Source organism: Drosophila willistoni (genome assembly GCF_018902025.1).
Source record: "Drosophila willistoni isolate 14030-0811.24 chromosome XL unlocalized genomic scaffold, UCI_dwil_1.1 Seg141, whole genome shotgun sequence".
NCBI lineage: Eukaryota > Metazoa > Arthropoda > Insecta > Diptera > Drosophilidae > Drosophila > Drosophila willistoni.
The window spans coordinates 9685642-9702831 of NW_025814052.1; the positions used below are offsets into that span (position 1 = coordinate 9685642).

General features: G+C 39.2%; 5 protein-coding genes across 5 annotated transcripts; 1 reads left to right on the top strand and 4 right to left on the bottom strand.

Annotated features, from left to right (window-relative positions):
* Positions 1-5: 5 nt before the first annotated feature.
* On the bottom strand, positions 6-2713 carry LOC6649285. Its single transcript, XM_023179110.2, has 4 exons — positions 2534-2713; positions 2176-2461; positions 1884-2096; positions 6-1758 (listed from the first exon to the last, which is right to left on the bottom strand). The coding sequence occupies exons 1-4, from the start codon at positions 2660-2662 to the stop codon at positions 140-142; spliced, it is 2247 nt and encodes a 748-aa protein (XP_023034878.1). The 5' UTR covers positions 2663-2713; the 3' UTR covers positions 6-139.
* A 113-nt stretch (positions 2714-2826) lies between these two features.
* LOC6648931 (DNA damage-regulated autophagy modulator protein 1) lies at positions 2827-4354 on the top strand. Its single transcript, XM_002071876.4, has 4 exons — positions 2827-3019; positions 3109-3230; positions 3372-3759; positions 3817-4354. The coding sequence occupies exons 1-4, from the start codon at positions 2955-2957 to the stop codon at positions 3980-3982; spliced, it is 741 nt and encodes a 246-aa protein (XP_002071912.1). The 5' UTR covers positions 2827-2954; the 3' UTR covers positions 3983-4354.
* Positions 4355-4503: 149 nt separating this feature from the next.
* LOC6648932 (cyclin-L1) lies at positions 4504-6687 on the bottom strand. Its single transcript, XM_002071877.4, has 3 exons — positions 5921-6687; positions 5033-5848; positions 4504-4973 (listed from the first exon to the last, which is right to left on the bottom strand). Exons 1-3 carry the CDS (start codon positions 6592-6594, stop codon positions 4670-4672), a joined length of 1794 nt encoding a protein of 597 aa, XP_002071913.3. The 5' UTR covers positions 6595-6687; the 3' UTR covers positions 4504-4669.
* A 236-nt stretch (positions 6688-6923) lies between these two features.
* On the bottom strand, positions 6924-9093 carry LOC6648933 (monocarboxylate transporter 9). The gene is made up of 5 exons (XM_002071878.4): positions 8951-9093; positions 7833-8870; positions 7630-7774; positions 7446-7566; positions 6924-7376 (listed from the first exon to the last, which is right to left on the bottom strand). The coding sequence occupies exons 1-5, from the start codon at positions 9044-9046 to the stop codon at positions 7112-7114; spliced, it is 1665 nt and encodes a 554-aa protein (XP_002071914.1). The 5' UTR covers positions 9047-9093; the 3' UTR covers positions 6924-7111.
* A 4876-nt stretch (positions 9094-13969) lies between these two features.
* Positions 13970-15199, bottom strand: LOC6648934. Its single transcript, XM_002071879.3, has one exon. The coding sequence runs from the start codon at positions 14983-14985 to the stop codon at positions 14125-14127; it is 861 nt and encodes a 286-aa protein (XP_002071915.1). The 5' UTR covers positions 14986-15199; the 3' UTR covers positions 13970-14124.
* Between the last annotated feature and the right edge of the window lie 1991 nt (positions 15200-17190).

Here is a 17190-nt window from a genome sequence, read left to right on the forward strand (position 1 = left end):
ATCAATTCTATCAATAGACTAACCAATTTTATTACAATAAAAAATATTAAAAAAAAAACCACAATAAAACTAAACAAAATTGAATTCCATTCATTTGTTTTAGGATCTATATATATATAGCTGGGATTTCGGAACATTTTCAATTGGACATCTGTTGCATATATTCCAAATTCAATTGACGCATCTTTTCATTATGACTTGTGACTGGCTCCTTCACTTTGGAATAATTGTTTTTGATAAATTTCTTATACGGCGTCATCAATGGATCCGTACAGGACCAAGAGTGTGGAAAATCGCTCTGCCATGGCTCGACAAGTACCTCAAATTGGCAATATGAACAATGTAAATGCTGCTGCATCTCATGTGACCGGTCATCGCCATCATCGGGGAAATTAATGCGACCAAATGAGGTGGCCTCGCAGAGATAACAACTATATTTATACGTGGCATCACAATCGCCAACAAATGGCAATTCCGGCATCAATGATTTGGCTAGATACGACCATTTACGGCAATTATCCCCGTGTCCGGTTTCGGCATTAAATACAAATGCCGCCGCATGGCACATCTCATGCAATACTGATTTAACTAATACTGCCGGCTGCTGTATACTCTCACTGAGAATAATAATGGCCGAACGACGTGCTTGCTCCCCGGAGACAATAAGGCGACTACTGTGGACTGTTAGCGAACGTTTCCAAATTATTTGAGGACGCAGGCCACAATAGAAGATCCGATGATTGAACATATTAAAGAGTATCTTGGCCAATTGCTGTTTGCATTGCTGGAAATCTTTATTGCGATAGCTTGTGGCCAAGGGATGGCACATATTGAGAGAGATTTCCGGACTAAGGGACTCCACGAAATTATAGAACAGCGGATGCTGTTCCAGATAGGTGAAACAACTTTTGTGCTGGCGACACAATTGATCCCGTTGCGTTTGTGGCGGCAACTCACTCAAATCGATGGGCTCTTGTCGCAGATGGATTGGCATTTGGGATTCCGCATACGAGATGCCATTAATGCGCAACACATTGTCATCTATGATCTTCTTTTGCAGCTCGGCAGTTGATATCAATTTCGAATTTGAGAGATTTTGCGTGGACCAGGTCTTGGCCGGTGGTGGTGAGGCGGGGACTGTTAGTACCGTTATCGATGCAGTGGCGTTGGTGTTGGGTAAGGTACTATTAGGTGACTCCAATTGACTAACCTTCTCCTCATCCTCAGCAATACTATAATTATCGCTGGGATTATAGAGACGACGTCGCGCTGCTACAAGACCCAATAATTTCTTTAACTTGATCATCAATTGCTCATTCTGATCAATAGATGTATCCATTTGAGGTTCTCTTCTAACTCTAGCTATTGGCTGACTTAGATCCAAATAAATTATACATGGTGTGGCATTGATTTCCGATTCACTACTCTGACTCGTGGAGCTTGCAGTTTGGGTGCTGGACAAGGTGCGTCTATGTTTGCGATTAGACCATTTGGGTAATTCCATGCCATCGGTATAATCGGCATCCTCACTATAATCATCATCTTCTTCGCTGCATGTCTCATCGTCTTCAGTGTCAGCCTCATGTTCAGCCTCTTCCTCCTCATCTTCGTCTTCTTCGGGAATTTCGGAAGAATAATCAAATTCTAGATTTAAACGTGCACGTATTGTACGTCCACTACGTGTTATCACCACTTTGGGACTACTAGACGATGCTGATGATGGTTGCGGCATTTCCAAAGCGGCAAGACCACGGCAAACTTTTTTTTTTTCAAATAAATATAATAATAATAGAAATAACTATTTGTTAGCTATCGAGTTCAACAACACAGTTTACTGTGTCAATTGATTCTGGTGTGTTGTCATAGTGTTTAATATAACTTACATTCTTGCTCATCATCATCGCTAAATAGTTCACTGGAGGTTACAGAACTTAGAGAAGAATTTGGCTGCGCTGGCTCATATTTACGCTTCTCGGAACGACGTTTCATACGTTTGTTACGCCCTAAAGACGAATGGGTTGGGCCCCCATTAGACAAGCAACGTTTATTTGGGGATTTCTCTACAACTTTTTGCATGCTGACGCGGGAACAGTCAACTAAAAAAATATATATATATATAGTTTAGCCTTAGGCGGTTAATTTGGAAAATAATTTGTTTGAAGAATCAAATCCTACCACTGTTGGTGTCGCTAGCTGTCTCCGAGATCGTTACTGTTGTCCACGCGTTTTCCTGTTCGTTGTCCTCCTTGTTGGATGTATCGGTATCTGATGGGGGTATAATGCTAACCACTGAGGAATCTGTACTGTCCTCCACAAAAATAACGCTGGAGGAATTGGATCTATTGCCGCTGCCGTGGTCTTCGTCGCAATCGTCACAATTGCCATTTTCGGTTGCCGTTTGAGGAGGAGGTTTACACGGTAAACTAAGATCGTACTCGTCAACGACCTCATAGTCGTCAGTCTGCGGAATCGAATCGTTTGTTTGTATGAGAAATGGAACCAGTTTTTGACGCTATGCTATGTATATTCTTACCTGTACTGGATTATCTATATCTTTGATATTATCACTTTTTGCTATTGCTTCCAATGTTGTGTTACCTAAAGACAAATCCAAAGCATTTAATTTGTTCACTAAACTATCATTATTCCCATCGGACGACATTTTAATGCCGAGTATTTGTTGTTGGTCCGGCAAGCCAATTTAACATTTTCAAAAATTAGTGTTGTAAGATGTCTCTACAGTGTTCTAGTATTTTAGTTCTATTTAGTATTTTATGTAGCCGGTTTTCAGTATTTCATGCTACATCCTGAGGATAAGGTGGCAACCTTGAAACACTGCGTTTTAACTTTTTGTTTTCATAATTACATACATACATATGTGTTGTGGATGTGAATGCAGATTGAATTTCTCCAATTTTGTAGCCCGCGCACAGTAGATTACACACATAGGCAAGATGTCGAAGGTATATCTAACGCCCGTCTCTGTGTTTCTAATCTTCCAATTTACCTTTATTGGCACGTAAGTGGTAGATTAGCCATGTATACATATACATAGAGAAACCGTTAGATACAGCTTCATATTCTCATGCGTGTTCCTTGATCTTCCAGATATATATTGGCTGTCCTGGAGGGACATGTTGTACCCACTGTTCCATATATAAGTGATGCTGCCACATATTCACCGGAAAGTTGCGTTTTTGGCCAACTAATTAACATCGGGAGTGTTCTATGTGAGTTGCGATATTGCGAATCTCGAGTGGTTCTAATCCAGTGTTCTTTAAATGAGTCATGCTTAGCTCTTGCTGCTTTATGATAATTATTGCCCTTTGTTAGTATATGTATACATATATGTATGATTATTCTTTCAACAGTGGGAATCACCATTTATATACGATATCGACAAGTTCTACAATTATATGAGCATAATCCGGACTTGGGTACCGCTGTATTGCGTCATAATCGTGTTGCTCTATGGTTTGGAATGATCTCCTGTCTGGGCATTAGTATTGTTGGAAATTTCCAGGAAACGAATGTCAGAATGGTTCACTTTATCGGAGCATTCTTTTGCTTTGGTTGCGGCTCCTTATACTTTTGGGTGCAAGCATTAATCTCGTACTTAATCTTCCCGATGGCCGGAACAAGACTTTTTGCCCACTTACGCTTAGCCATGTCCGTGGGCTGCACCATTCTCTTTATTCTAATGGCCGTCACTGGTGTCATGTCGCACATTCTCTTTAAGGGTGAAAATCCACGAAAATGGTAAGTTTGTCTATTGATTATTGAATATAAATTCACTTCTTGCTGTATCTCCTCCAGGTATCCATCTGATGGTGGCTGGTATTTCCATGTGGTAAGCTCCATTTCTGAATGGGTAATGGCCACAATTTTCAGTTTTTATATATTAAGTTTTACAAATGAATTTCGCGATATATCATTTGATCATCCACCGATTTCCTTGCTATCATTCACAATGACAGTGTAGATGCATTGCACATATATACATCATCGATGTAGCTTATGTTTAAAATACATATTTGTTAACACTTTCTTTCTTTAATAGCCACAAGTCAAGATAGAATTTCTCGCAAGCCTTCTATAAATATGGAACCTATTTCCTTTGTCAAAGCTAGTAGTTCTAAAAGTTCTATTGAATAGCATACAGATTTACATATATATAAATCTCTGAAATGTTATAAATGAATTATTTCGGCAGTCTTGGCCTCAATTAATTTGTATAAGCTTGTAAAATGAAATTGTTTTTGAATATATAAACAAATAAGCGTTTATTGTTCGATTTCTAAAGACTTCGATCTCAAAAAATCAAAAAGTCCCAATGAATATGTTTTCCTGTAAATACTTTCAATACCCATTAACCCTCCTCTCCTCCAATTCAGTCTAAATTCCTCCATTCTTCATCTTGCTGTGATATATATGTATATGTTTATATACACTCAATTAATATCCAAAGATGTAAAGAAAAGAAATATTTGATTAATGTTTGGGTTCAGTTGAAGAATGAGAAATTAGATTTATTATAGTTTAACCACAAAAATATTACTCGTGATAATCTATAAACGTAAAAAGAAGATTGTACAAATAAAAAAAAAAAATGCAAATTAAAGTTACATTTACAAAAAAATCATGAAATTTGTTTTTGAATCCAAAAGTTTTAACGCTTGCGATCACGAGACCGATCACGTTCGCGATCACGTTCACGATCACGATGCTTATGACCACCACGACTACCACCATGACTTCCACCGCCACCGCCGCCTCCTCCGCCACCACCACCACCTACTCCGCCGCCGCCGCTGTTGCGATGAGAGGAGGAGGAATAACGATTGTGCTTGGAACCAGAATTGGAGCTAGAGTTCCGATATTTGTCCAAATCGCCGGCATGATTTCCACTACTGGCATTGCTGGAGCGCTCCTTTTTCGAGGAATAGTAGTCGGATCGATCTCGCGAAGATTTTCTGTTGAAAAAGAAGAAAGTTTGTGAGAAACTGATTATTTTTAAGCATTTAGCACTTACCTCTTGCGATGCTTGCTGTGGGGCGAACTCGAGCGGGATGGCGAACGGGAATAATGGCGCGACTTCTTCTTGTGTTTGGGCGGTGTTCGGGAACGAGAACGCGATGAGCCGCGACTGCGATGGGTTTTCTTCAGGCGTTCACGGCTTGGCGAACGTGAACGTGTGCGTGAGCGCGGTGTACGGGATTGAGTGCGTGTCCGGGAGCGTGAACGGGAACGTGAATCTTTCTCCGGTGGTGATTTCTCTGTGGGCAGCGGCAGCGGCACCGCCCGTTGGATAAATCCACCCCAGGCATTATGGGAACCATTATTCCGATCCACTGTGATCACAGCCGGTGGTGTATTCGCCTCCTTGGTCTTATTTCGAGCATCCATATAGAGTTTTTTCAGCTCATCGACAGCTGCTTCCAGTTTATCCACCTGGGGCTTGGGACGTGTATATAGCTCCATGACACGATAACAAATATCCGTGATGTCCGCCATGGGAACACGAAAAATGCCAAACCATGGTGGACTATTCGGTAATGGGATGATCAGCTTGCGGGCACTGAGGTAAATGCAGGCACAGGCAATGGCTTCGGGTGTATAGCGCATAAAGACATCCGTACGGAGGGAATCGTTCATAAAATTCCATGACATCTGCATGAGCTTTTCGTGCTTCTCATACTGAAGCACCTGCAGGTACATAACGATTAGCTTATGCGGATGCTTAACATGCACACAAAAGCCCAGCTCCTTGAGCACCCGACGCTCGGCCTTTATCACCTGCATTTTCAGGTTGGTATAGTATTGGTCCAGCACCATAGCCGATATCTCCCTAAACAAACAAGCATAAAATCAAGAATCAGATCAGATGCAAAGAGTCTCCTCTGGAATTGTAGGTACTTACTTTTGTGCTCGCACTTGTTTTATGTGATGGAACACATTGATAACATCGCGTAGGCGTCGTGGTGCCTCCTCAATTTTCGATGCCAGACACACACAGCTCATGGCCACCGTTTCCATATTGTGGCGCACAAAGCTCTTGGAATAGAAGAAACGCTGGAAAAGCACCTGACCAGTGGCCATGGCAACTTGTGGCAAACGCAACAGGATGCCAGCTGTTTGTATAAGCTCACAGCCAAGGATTCGCAAATCTTTCTCGGTCTCATGGTCGAGTCCGTCCAGACTTGAGGGTGTTACATCAATTTTCTCTTCGGGTATCAGACTATTCTCAAGTGTCAATACAATTTTATTAAATAGACGCGGATACATGGGCTTCGCAATTAAAGCATCTGCGCCCTCTCCTGTGGCAGTTGGAGCATTAGCATTGGCATCTGTTGCTCCGCCTCCCGTTCCTCCAAGTCCAGTTCCCCCAGTAACCGTCATGTTGCTATTGTTGTTGTTGCTGTTTGTGTTGTTGTTATTGGAAATATTCACATTGTTCGCATGGACATTGACATTCACGGTGGTTAGCACATTGCTGATTGTCTCCACAGTAAGCGACGAGGATGCGGAGGTCAATGTGTGTGTATGATGACTATGATGGACAATTGATGCGGCAACACCACGACTGGCCATCATCCGTTGTCGTCCCAAGTTAAACGTTTTACTTAATTTAAATTTTTTATTCTTTTTTTCGAAAGCAATAGAGGTGGAGAAAAAAATACTAATAACACGCTAGAGGTGGACAAAACGTCCATGTCATTATCGATAAAAAGTGTTGCCAACTCATCGATTAACAAAATGGGACACACACGTAGCGTTGCCATACTATGCGACGAATTTGAAAAATACGTTAGTTCTGCAAGATGGCGACAAGTAGTAATAATTTTTAATGAAAAAAATTGAGCACAAAATTAAAAATACTGTTGTATACCCATAATAAATAAAACTTCGTCACAAAACAGTAATTTCATCACAAAGGTTTTAACCTCTAAACCTCTGACAGTGTGTTTATTGTTTATTATTAAACCATTAGAGCTAATCACACTGCTTTTTTTTTATGGGAAAGCAGTCGATCCCCTTTGTTTTGACACATTAGTCGCTCCCTGACTAAAACGTTGTGCTGTGCCTCAGCATTCATCGTTCATATGCTGTCTCAGTGTGCAATATTCTGTTGCCGACTATTTTGTTCATCATCCAGGTGATCAACATTTTGACGTTCAATTTTATTACGTCTTCTAAACTTGACACACAGCACTTCAATTACCCACGGTACGGCGCATAGCATCATAAACACATTCAAAATGTGAAAAACTAGGATATAATCTTGAGTTTTATCTCGAATATAACCAACAATTGGGCCAATCACAAACATGGCATTACCCTGGGTAAACATAAATAGACCATAACCACTAGCAAATCTGCAGAATGTAAACAAATTCATAAGAAATTAAAAACAAAAAAGAATTGAAATCATTTATCTCTCTTACCTCTCTTTTGGTAAATAGTCGGCGAAAACTAATGGCAACGGAACATGCAGCCATGTGCGAAGGAATCCCATGATGGCTGTTATACTAGCCATGCCCACAAAATCGGTAATGCTATTGAATGCTGATTGAAAAAAAAAAAACAAAATGACATACATATGGAGATATGCATATTCAAATGACTTACCAAATCTGGCAAAAACCGTAATAACAGCTCCAGCTAAGTAAATGTAACGGGAAGGCACTTGAATGCAAACAGCAGTTACGGCCAAAAATATACGCGATGCCAAATCTGCTGCCGCTCCAATAGCAATAATTGTGGCAGTATCCACCTATGCAAATCAAATGAAAATTTACTCTTATAATCTCATTATATATATATTCACTTGCCTTATTGTAGCCCAATTCGAATAGATATACCGGCTGCAAAGTGAAGAACGTTATGTCCGAGTAGAGAGCAAAAGTAATGCCCAGCACAATGTTGACATAGATGACCTGCTTGAAGAGCGTCAAATCGAGAAAATCAACCAAGGTGCGGACCCAACTCTTTTTTGGTGTTTCATCTCCACCTGCTTCTGGTAGAGATGGTAACTGTGGCGGCAGCCCAACGGCTGGGACAACAGTCGATTGCCGTCTCGAGGCCTGCAGACTATGGAGCATTTGTGGCGAGGCATCGCTAACGATTACCGGGCCAGACCAATTACCCAAACTGGTGATGCTTGAGGCGCGACTTGATATGATTTTAAGTATTTGTTCATCGGCATGGGATGAACTTGTTAAGAATGTCATTTCGCCCACAGGAGCTGTCAATGGTGTCTCTGGTTGAATATGAATGGCAACTGGCTGGTGTTGCTGTTGTTGTTGGTCTTGACGTTGAAGCTGCAATTCCTCTTCAGGTATGGGCACACGACGCATATGCCATTCCACCGGATGCATAAGTAACATACCCAAGATCGCATGGGCATTCAGTCCGGTAAGGACAAGCAGGCAACCACGAAAACCATAATACTGTATTAGTTTTTGCATCACAATCGGATACAACATCGATCCCAATCCAATTAGAGTCTGGGCAAAACTCATCCATAGCACACGATTCTTTACAAAATAGTTATTAAATGTTGTGTAAGAGGTGGGCACCATTAAACCGAATCCCAAACCTTGTACCACACTGAAAGCAATAATCAAATCCATTGTCGTGGTGGCAAAGTACTGAAGTCCAGTGCCCACAAAATAAAATATTCCGCCAACCAATCCCACCGTACGAATGCTCCATCGTCGAAACAGACTGCCCGAAAAGAGTCCGGCGAAACTTAAGGAACAAAAGAAGGCACTCGTTATGATGGCAATGGCACTAGTCTCGGCCCCAATGCTTTTAAGAAAATCACCAAATACCAGACCAAACGAGGGCAATGCGGCCAAGGCACTTATCTGAAAAGGAATAGAAAGGTGAGATATATGTATGTACATATATCCATTTATCCATTGATTGGAAAGTGATGACTACTTACAAATGGCAGGGCCATGCCAATACAAACTAGGATACCCCAGCCGCCATCGGGTGCCTCTAGTCTATATGACTTGATCCTCGGGTTGTCATCTGCCATTATTTAATAATAAGCTAAGCAATGATTCGATGTTGTCGCCTACTTTGAATGTGATGACAATGTCTTGCAACTTGTGACTACTACAATCTGTCACACAGAAATTGCTCTCCCTATGCCATTATCTTTATCAGTATCTTGATATCTGCTTCTGCTGCTGCTGCTGCTGTTGCTGCTGCTCCCATCCCTTTCCATCGTATAAGTCAAAATGCAGCCAGTAGCAATTACCTCTTTACTATCGCATCAGTTTTTTTATGGTCCAGCTAAGCTTTTGGGCCATAATGTAATAAGAAATAAAATCTGATAAGATTAACCCAAATAGTTGAATATGAAATCATTGTCTTTAGTTTTTCTTTTCTATTCTTTTTTTTGTTTTTTGTTTTTTTTTTCACACCTCCATTGATAGATAATTAAACATTTCAGGGTTATTCCCAAAACAAAATTCTTACATTGTTAAATTGTTACTGATACTGATTTAACTTTTCTTTTCTTGTTTGTTATCGACAACAACAGTTGCTTCTGATAAGGTCAAAAAAAAAAAATAAAAAGAACACAATTAAAATAAGGAAAATACCATTTTTCAGGCGAAAAACTAACATTACGAAAAGACAAGAAAAAAATACTAACAAAATCCCCGTGAGATTTATATATCTGTCCTCGTTGATTTCCGCAAGTTGTGTTTTGACTTTTCTGCTTGATTTATGGCAATTTAAATTTATTCTTCACGCATTACATTTGCCTTTGCCTTAGTAGCATGAAGTTGAAGTTTGCTATCTGATAAGATGATTAAAATGATTATGGTTATGGATGATGGCAGATATGGTGACAATAATTTTCTATAATCGTTGTGATAAAACGTCCCCCTGCCACCGACTCACAAACTATATGCAAATACATATGTGTCCGGAGGCTAAACATCATAAATGGGTTTTGAATTTAATTCTAAAGAATTCATTACCTCACTCACCAACATTCTGACATTCCATTTCATTAGCTTCTATATACATATGTATGTATATAGGTAGATAACAATTTTATTCCTGAGTTTTGGCAAATGGAGGGGGAAGACTCAACTATGCGTATACGTAATATTTTACCCTGTGTGAACCAAGAGTGAAATGGCCTGTTAATGGAATTTTTAAATGTACTTTTATTTAGTTTTCTAAATTTCAAATAGTTAGCAGAAATTGATCAACCAAAAGTCGAAGTAAAAGAGGTAAAAGACATTTATAAAAAAACCAAAAACCCTTAACTTTGCGAATCTATAGATTTCCAATGTAAACTAAAACTTTGAAAACTATTTCGCAAAAAAACGTAATGTATCTATCAGGAATGAATTACTATCCAACTGATTAATATCATTTTCAATTGTGCTCTACTGAATTAAAAATATAAATATTTTTTTGATATCAATTGGAAATTGCTTTATTAGGCAGACTGCCCAAAAATTTCACTTTGAACATTTCTTAGAGCTAATGACCCTCAAGTTTGCTTTGCCAATTTTAGACCGATTTTCAAAATTTGTGTTCGTTCGTTTTAAGTGCACTCAAAACTTAAAAACTATTTCTTTTTGTTAATATTTGAAATTTTGTTGTTAAATGATGATTGTAAAATAGGTAATTTGATGAAAAATGTTTAATTCAAAAAATTCTGAAAAACTATTTTTTAAAACCTTTTTATTTACCTCAAATTTCTATTGCCTTTATTTAAAATTATACAAAAATTCGAATAAAATAAGGAAATAACACATTGAAGTCGAAGATTAAAGAAATTTCTCGAGTTAGGGCTTTAATAGGGTAAACATATTAAATGTCCTCCTGGCCTCCTTTCAAATCATCAAATCCTGCCCCAGGACTGAAGGTAATGATTTCCTGGGATATCCTTAATATTCCGGAACATTTAAATATGAAATGGACAAAATATTCTAGACTAATTGTAAGAGTGTTGCAATATTTATTTTTAAGTTTAATTTACACTCATCCTAAAAGTATGCTACATTAAACTCTTAGCTAAGAAAGATTAAAAATTTAAAGTCAAAAAACCAACAAAATGCACATAACTTTCAAAATTAGTGGGGATCAGGTCCTGCAATGTCCTTCCTTAATTGACACCAACCAATTTTTAGGCCTCTGTAGATCCATTTACGATCTATATATACATATACGTATGAATGTAGATTATAAAAAAAAAAAAAATTGATTCCAAATATTATACCAATTGAACCATTTCCCATAGTTTGGCTGTTTATTTATTTCTCCTTTTCGAAAAAGAGAAAATTTTCTCAGCTAAAATAAAATTAAATACTAAAATAGTAAAAGAAAATCTCAACAATCTTAATGGGCTGCATAAGCCAAATACAGAAAATAAAATAAGAAAGAGAAAAAAAAAAAAAATAAAACGGAGCGTTTATAATCTAAGCAATTATAAGGCTTCAAAAATGATACTACAAACAAAGACAGAGGCGACAGACAATGGGATACATTTACAAAGAGAGAGAGAGAGAGAGAGAGAGAGAGAGAGAGAGAGAGAGAGAGAGGGAGAGAGAAAGGGAGCCACAATGAAAGAGAAAGAGAGATAGGTAGAAACTGTGGACATGTTGTTCTTGTTTCCATGTTGCTTACTTCTCGCTGGCAACAAGTTCCAGCGAAAAACGTAGAGTTCTTTCAACATCATCAACATGATCATGATGATGATGATGATGATGATGAGTCGCTGATTCTCTGATTCTCCAATTCTTTCTCGGATTCTCTCTGGGTCTGCGCCTGCGTTCGACTATTTGAACATTTAAAGTCTTACCATCGTCGGCATTCGTTTAAACAAATAAAGCTCGAGACTAATTGCATTTGCACTTGTTGTGCGATATTTCTATGTTGAAATTATATGGCAACAATGTTGGTAGCTACAGTGGAAAAACTTGGTTCGAGTTCGGTTCGATTGGTGGTGATGATGGATTGGGAATGGATGGATGATGGTACATACATACGTACACACATTCATACGTTCGTTTGAGACACGTCATTTGTCATTTATCTTAGTGTTTTGTGGCCTTTCGTGTATCATTTTGGCTTAATTGACTTCTACTACTTTGTTCGTTCACTCTCTGACTATGGCTAAGGAGAAATGCCAATGCCAATGCCATTACTCTAATACCAATACCAATATCAATGCCGCCTTGGCCATATGTTTGCTTCTTTGTTTGCCTTTATGCATTGCATGCATGCATCTATCTATGTATGTGTGTATATATATATGTGTGTGTGTATATCTTATGGTCAATACCAATTGACCATAGTGCGGAACATTTAGCTTCATTACGTCAAACCATTTCTGATTTGATCTACGTGCTTGTTGTTGCTGCTGTTGTTGCTGGTGTTGCTGCTGATGCACTGTAGAACCGTTTTAATTAGTTGCAACCATAATAAGTAAATCAACTACACTCAGTCTATGGCCAAGGACAAGGTACAAGCCTGGTCTGAGAGTTCTCTGAAAGAGGTTTGTGGCCCTTTCATTTAAGACGTAACATTAGTTAGTAGGCCTCAATTGTTTTTATTTGCTCTAGTCTTACGACTAGAAGGAAGGATTAAGTTTAAGTTTTATGAGTTACTCTTTACTGCACAACGATTTGTTCTATAATTTAATTCTTTCTCAATTCAGTTTTAAGTGTAGTTAAAATTTCATTAATTTTTCTATTAAGACATTGTATAAGAAAATGAAGTCATTAAAGATGGCATTGGATTATAGGGCTCCTGATTTTAGTTTCATCTGTGTGTGAGTGTGTGTGTGTGTGTGTGTGTGTGTGTGTAAGCCCAGTTTAACCCACATTGGTAGGTGCCATTAAAAAGCCATTCCATTCGTTTGCCGGCCATTTGACAACGCCTTGTGCGAAATGCAAATTGCAATTGCCGCACGCTTCATTCTCGTCTCTCTCTCTCTCTATCTCTCTCTGTTTGTGACTCCATTGCCCCATTGCGATTTTTGTTGTTCATGGAAGTAGGTGGTAAATATTCGGCATATCAATGGCTTTTCGAATTATACCCCCTTATGAAACGTCTCTGAAGCTGACGCTACACATCTTAGATGAGTGCTCGGGTCTTGCATGCAATTTGGTTGCATGTAACGACCCTACAACTTGGACTTGAACTTGCGAATTTGCTAGACGACGACAACAACTACGACGACGACGACGATGAGGATGAGGATGAAGATGAAGAGAGTCTACACCAACGCCAGCAGCAATCAGCGGCAAGTGAATGAGCTTAAATTGTCCATGGCTTGAGGGCAGGGTTAGTGTGGTGATGTAGAGGGGGCGGAGGAGGGGGTTGGCTTGGTTGACTGGCTGCCTGGCTGACTGCCTGGTTGCATGTTGTTGCCTCAACGCCCTCAGTACGTTATTATGCGGTGATGTTGTTGCTGTTGTCTGCACCGTCTGTGGAGCATCAAGGCACTGGGGCAGCGAGGCATCAAGTTCGCTTCAACTTGCACAACAGAGATGCAAGATGGCAAATGGAAGAACAAGAAGAAGAACACGAAGAGGAGGCAAAGGCAACCGCAGTTAGTTTTTTGGCCTAGGCCCAGGCTAGGCATATAATAGACAAGCCTCAATTAAGTTGCAATTGCAGTTGCTGATGTTGCTGCTGCTGCTGTTGGTGTTGTTGGTGTTGTTGGTGTTGTTGTTGGTGTTGTTGTTGTTGTTGTTGCTGTTGCAAAATTGAAGCGTTGGCGGCGTAGGAATTTCACTCAGCGCTGCCCACGCGCTGTTGCTTGCTTTTTTTGCTGACTTGCTTCATTCTTCTCTCTGTGTGTGTGTGTGTTTGCTGATAAAGTCCAAAATGATGTACTACCCATGTTGCTGGTGGTTATTTCACCCTCCCTCCCTCCCTCGCACTCCCCTACCCACCTCCATCACTTTTTCTTACTTCTGTGTTCTTCTACTTTGCAACAGGAGCGTAGCTAACCATAAAAGTTAACTATATATATTTTACTTAAATTTACAATGTTCCAAAACTAAGGAAAATATTGAGAAGTTTGACCGAAAAAAATTTTTTAAATATGAACAAAATTTGAGTTTTCTTGAGTCTCTTCTATGCTTTGGTAGACTCTTCTTCTACACGTTGTATATATGAATTGGCCAACTCTTCGAGCTTGGCATAACGTTTCTCCATTTCAGCCTTCAAATCGTCAGTAAGTTGCATCATTTCATCCATCGCCAAATAAAACTTGCTTATTTCATCGGTAACTTGATGTTTCTTAACGCATTTATAACTACGTTTGAAAGCGCTTTCCTCATAACCTTTGGTCACAGTCTTGATTTCTTTTTTGGTAATCATCGTATTGTTCAATTCCTTATGACGTCTCGGGCATACATTCAATTCCAGATCTGCCGTTTCGTCGGCCCATTCTTTATAATCGAGGGCAATATCATCAAGGAGTATTATTTGTTTTTCCAGTTGGCACATCATTTTCATCGAATCCATCAAGGCATGACTTAATTCTCGATAATACAAGTGCACTCTATCGATTTCACATTGCAAATTGTGATGAGCATGTTCTAGATTAGAAATTTGCAATTCGTCCTCACAATCGATTGGATCATCCAAAGAAAAAAAAGCAGCAGCCGTTTCCTTCAACTTTTTCTCTTTACGTTTTTCCACCTCAAATTGCGTTTGTTCGATTCGTTGTATTAGACAGTCTAAAGCATTTAATGTTTGATTCAAATGATCCTCATCATCGGTGCCATCTTCAGTGGTTGGTATGAGAATCTCTTCTTCTTCGGCTCCATCACCCTGACTATCAGTCGGGGTAAAGCTAAGCTTCTCATCGTAATGGAAGATCTCCTGTTCACATTTTAAGGTCCGGGATATAAGGTCGATTTCATCTAACTTTAGTTTGCTGCAATCACCCACTTTGGCCAACACATCAGTACCAGGACGAACGGTAGACATGATTTCAAAATCCTTATATATATGAAAATATATATTTATTTTTTTTTTCTCAGTTTTTCTGATGTTGACTGTTCAGGGTTTTGTTTCGCTATGCTGGAAAATGTATTCCAGTCGTTGACTAGTTGAGAAAATATATATTTATTTTTTTTCTCAGTTTTTCTGATGTTGACTGTTCAGGGTTTTGTTTCGTTATGCTAGAAAATGTGTTCCAGTCGTTGACTAGTTGAAAATCGAATTGAATTTTAGATCAATGGTAATTCTGTTTTTTGTTTTGTTTTTTTGTTTTTTTGATCCGGTCCTGGCGTTTGGTTCGAGGCCAGCTGATAAGAAAATTTATGGTTACCCAGTTGCTCTGGCGGCATAATTGTGCACCCACATCTCTGCCACATGAAGACGAAGAGGTTCGCTTGTGGGCTTACTTTGGCGTGTGGCTTTGTCGCCCACTCCCTCCCCCTCCTCCTCCTCCTCCTGATCCCTTGCCATCCAACTGCGTCCCTCTGCCCGTCCATCTAAGTCTGCGTCTAGAGCTCCATTGCCGCCAGTTGACTTTGCTTACCCGCAAGTTGTAATTTTCTGCGAAAGAAACAAAAAGAAAATAAAACGCAAAACCGTCAGCCGCAGAATTGCTTTTTTTTTTTTCTGCCTCTGATAAATCCCGCTTCTGTCTGTCTTTTATGTTGGTAGTTGTTGTTGTTGTTGTTGTTGTTTTCTATTTTTTTTCTTCTCGTATTTGGTTTTGGTTCGAGTTTGAGCTTCCTTATTCCATTGCCATCTCCATCTGCGTCAATCTCAGCTGGTCAAATCGCCAACAGAGACGGTGAGAAGAAGTGGAGAGGAAGGGGAAGGGCAACAATTTTGCCTTGCTAATTGCTTGCCAGATTTGGGCTACTTAGAGGGTTTCAGTTTGGGTTCCTTGAAGGCGATTGACACTGTCAATTGGCTCCCTCTCTTAGCAGCAGCAACATCAACTACATTTTTTGGACTGAAAGAGTCTTTGACAGGCTTTTAAGCCCCTCAATTTTGTGTCCACATGTCGTGTGTGGAATTTCACAAGACTCTATGAAAATCGCTTACAACGCCAAACGGTTGACATGTGATGAAATGAGTTAAATGAATATTTCAAATCCGATCGATCTATTCGACTAAACTATACCCATTCTAGAAATATCTCCAAAAACATAAAGTTAATCTGGAACTTTAAATATATTCAATTAAATATCAAGAGTTACAGGGTATCAGCTTATAATTGTCATTGAAATTTGTTTCCAAATACCAATATCAAGAAAATTAAACCAATATTTTCTCTTAAAATAGTCTTATGGTCTTAAGACGATATCAAATCTATATATATAAAAGAAAGTCGGGTTTGTTCAACCACTTATAACTCGAGATCTGCTGAACCAATCTTCATGGTTATTGATCCCTAAATAATTGCCGGAAAACCCCTTAAAACATCCAATTTCTTTTCCCTATACAAACGTTTTCTAACAATCAATTTAAATAAAGTCAACTGTTCTTTTAATGTCATATACCATGTGAAAACTAACGGAAAAATTCGAATATTGTGTTTTGTGTAGTAACATAATAGAAATTCGAATATCGTGTTTTGTGCAGTGTTTAGTAACAAATATTATCAAACCAAACCAATTAGCAATCTAATCATTATGCCACGTCCTAGAAGATCTAATCTTTCCCAGCGGAGCCGCAGTGCAATTAGGCTACGGAACATAGCGAGTCAATAATCCGATGAACAAGGAGAAAGCGCCAGATCGCGGAATGAATGACGCATTTAATAGAGAATTGGAACGTGAACGAGAATATGATCCACATGAACTAATCCAATCAGTTCAAATAAATGTACCACTGTTGAATCCTAAGCAGAGGGAAATCTGTGATACACTTATTAATGCAATTGATGATGGAAATGGTGGCTTATTTTTTTTGGATGCCCCCGGTGGAACTGGGAAGATATTCATGTCATTGATTTTGGCCACTGTACGCGTTAACGTTAACATGCAATGGCCAAAGTTTTAGTAGCATCAAATATTATCATATGGGATAGCGCACAAACGCTTATTGGAAGCACTAGACCGAACATAAAAAGATCTGCGCAATGACTCGAGATGTTTTGGTGGTTCCATGATTTTATTATCTGCCAATTTTCGACAAACACTTCCAGTAATTCCAAGATCTAATGCTGCGACG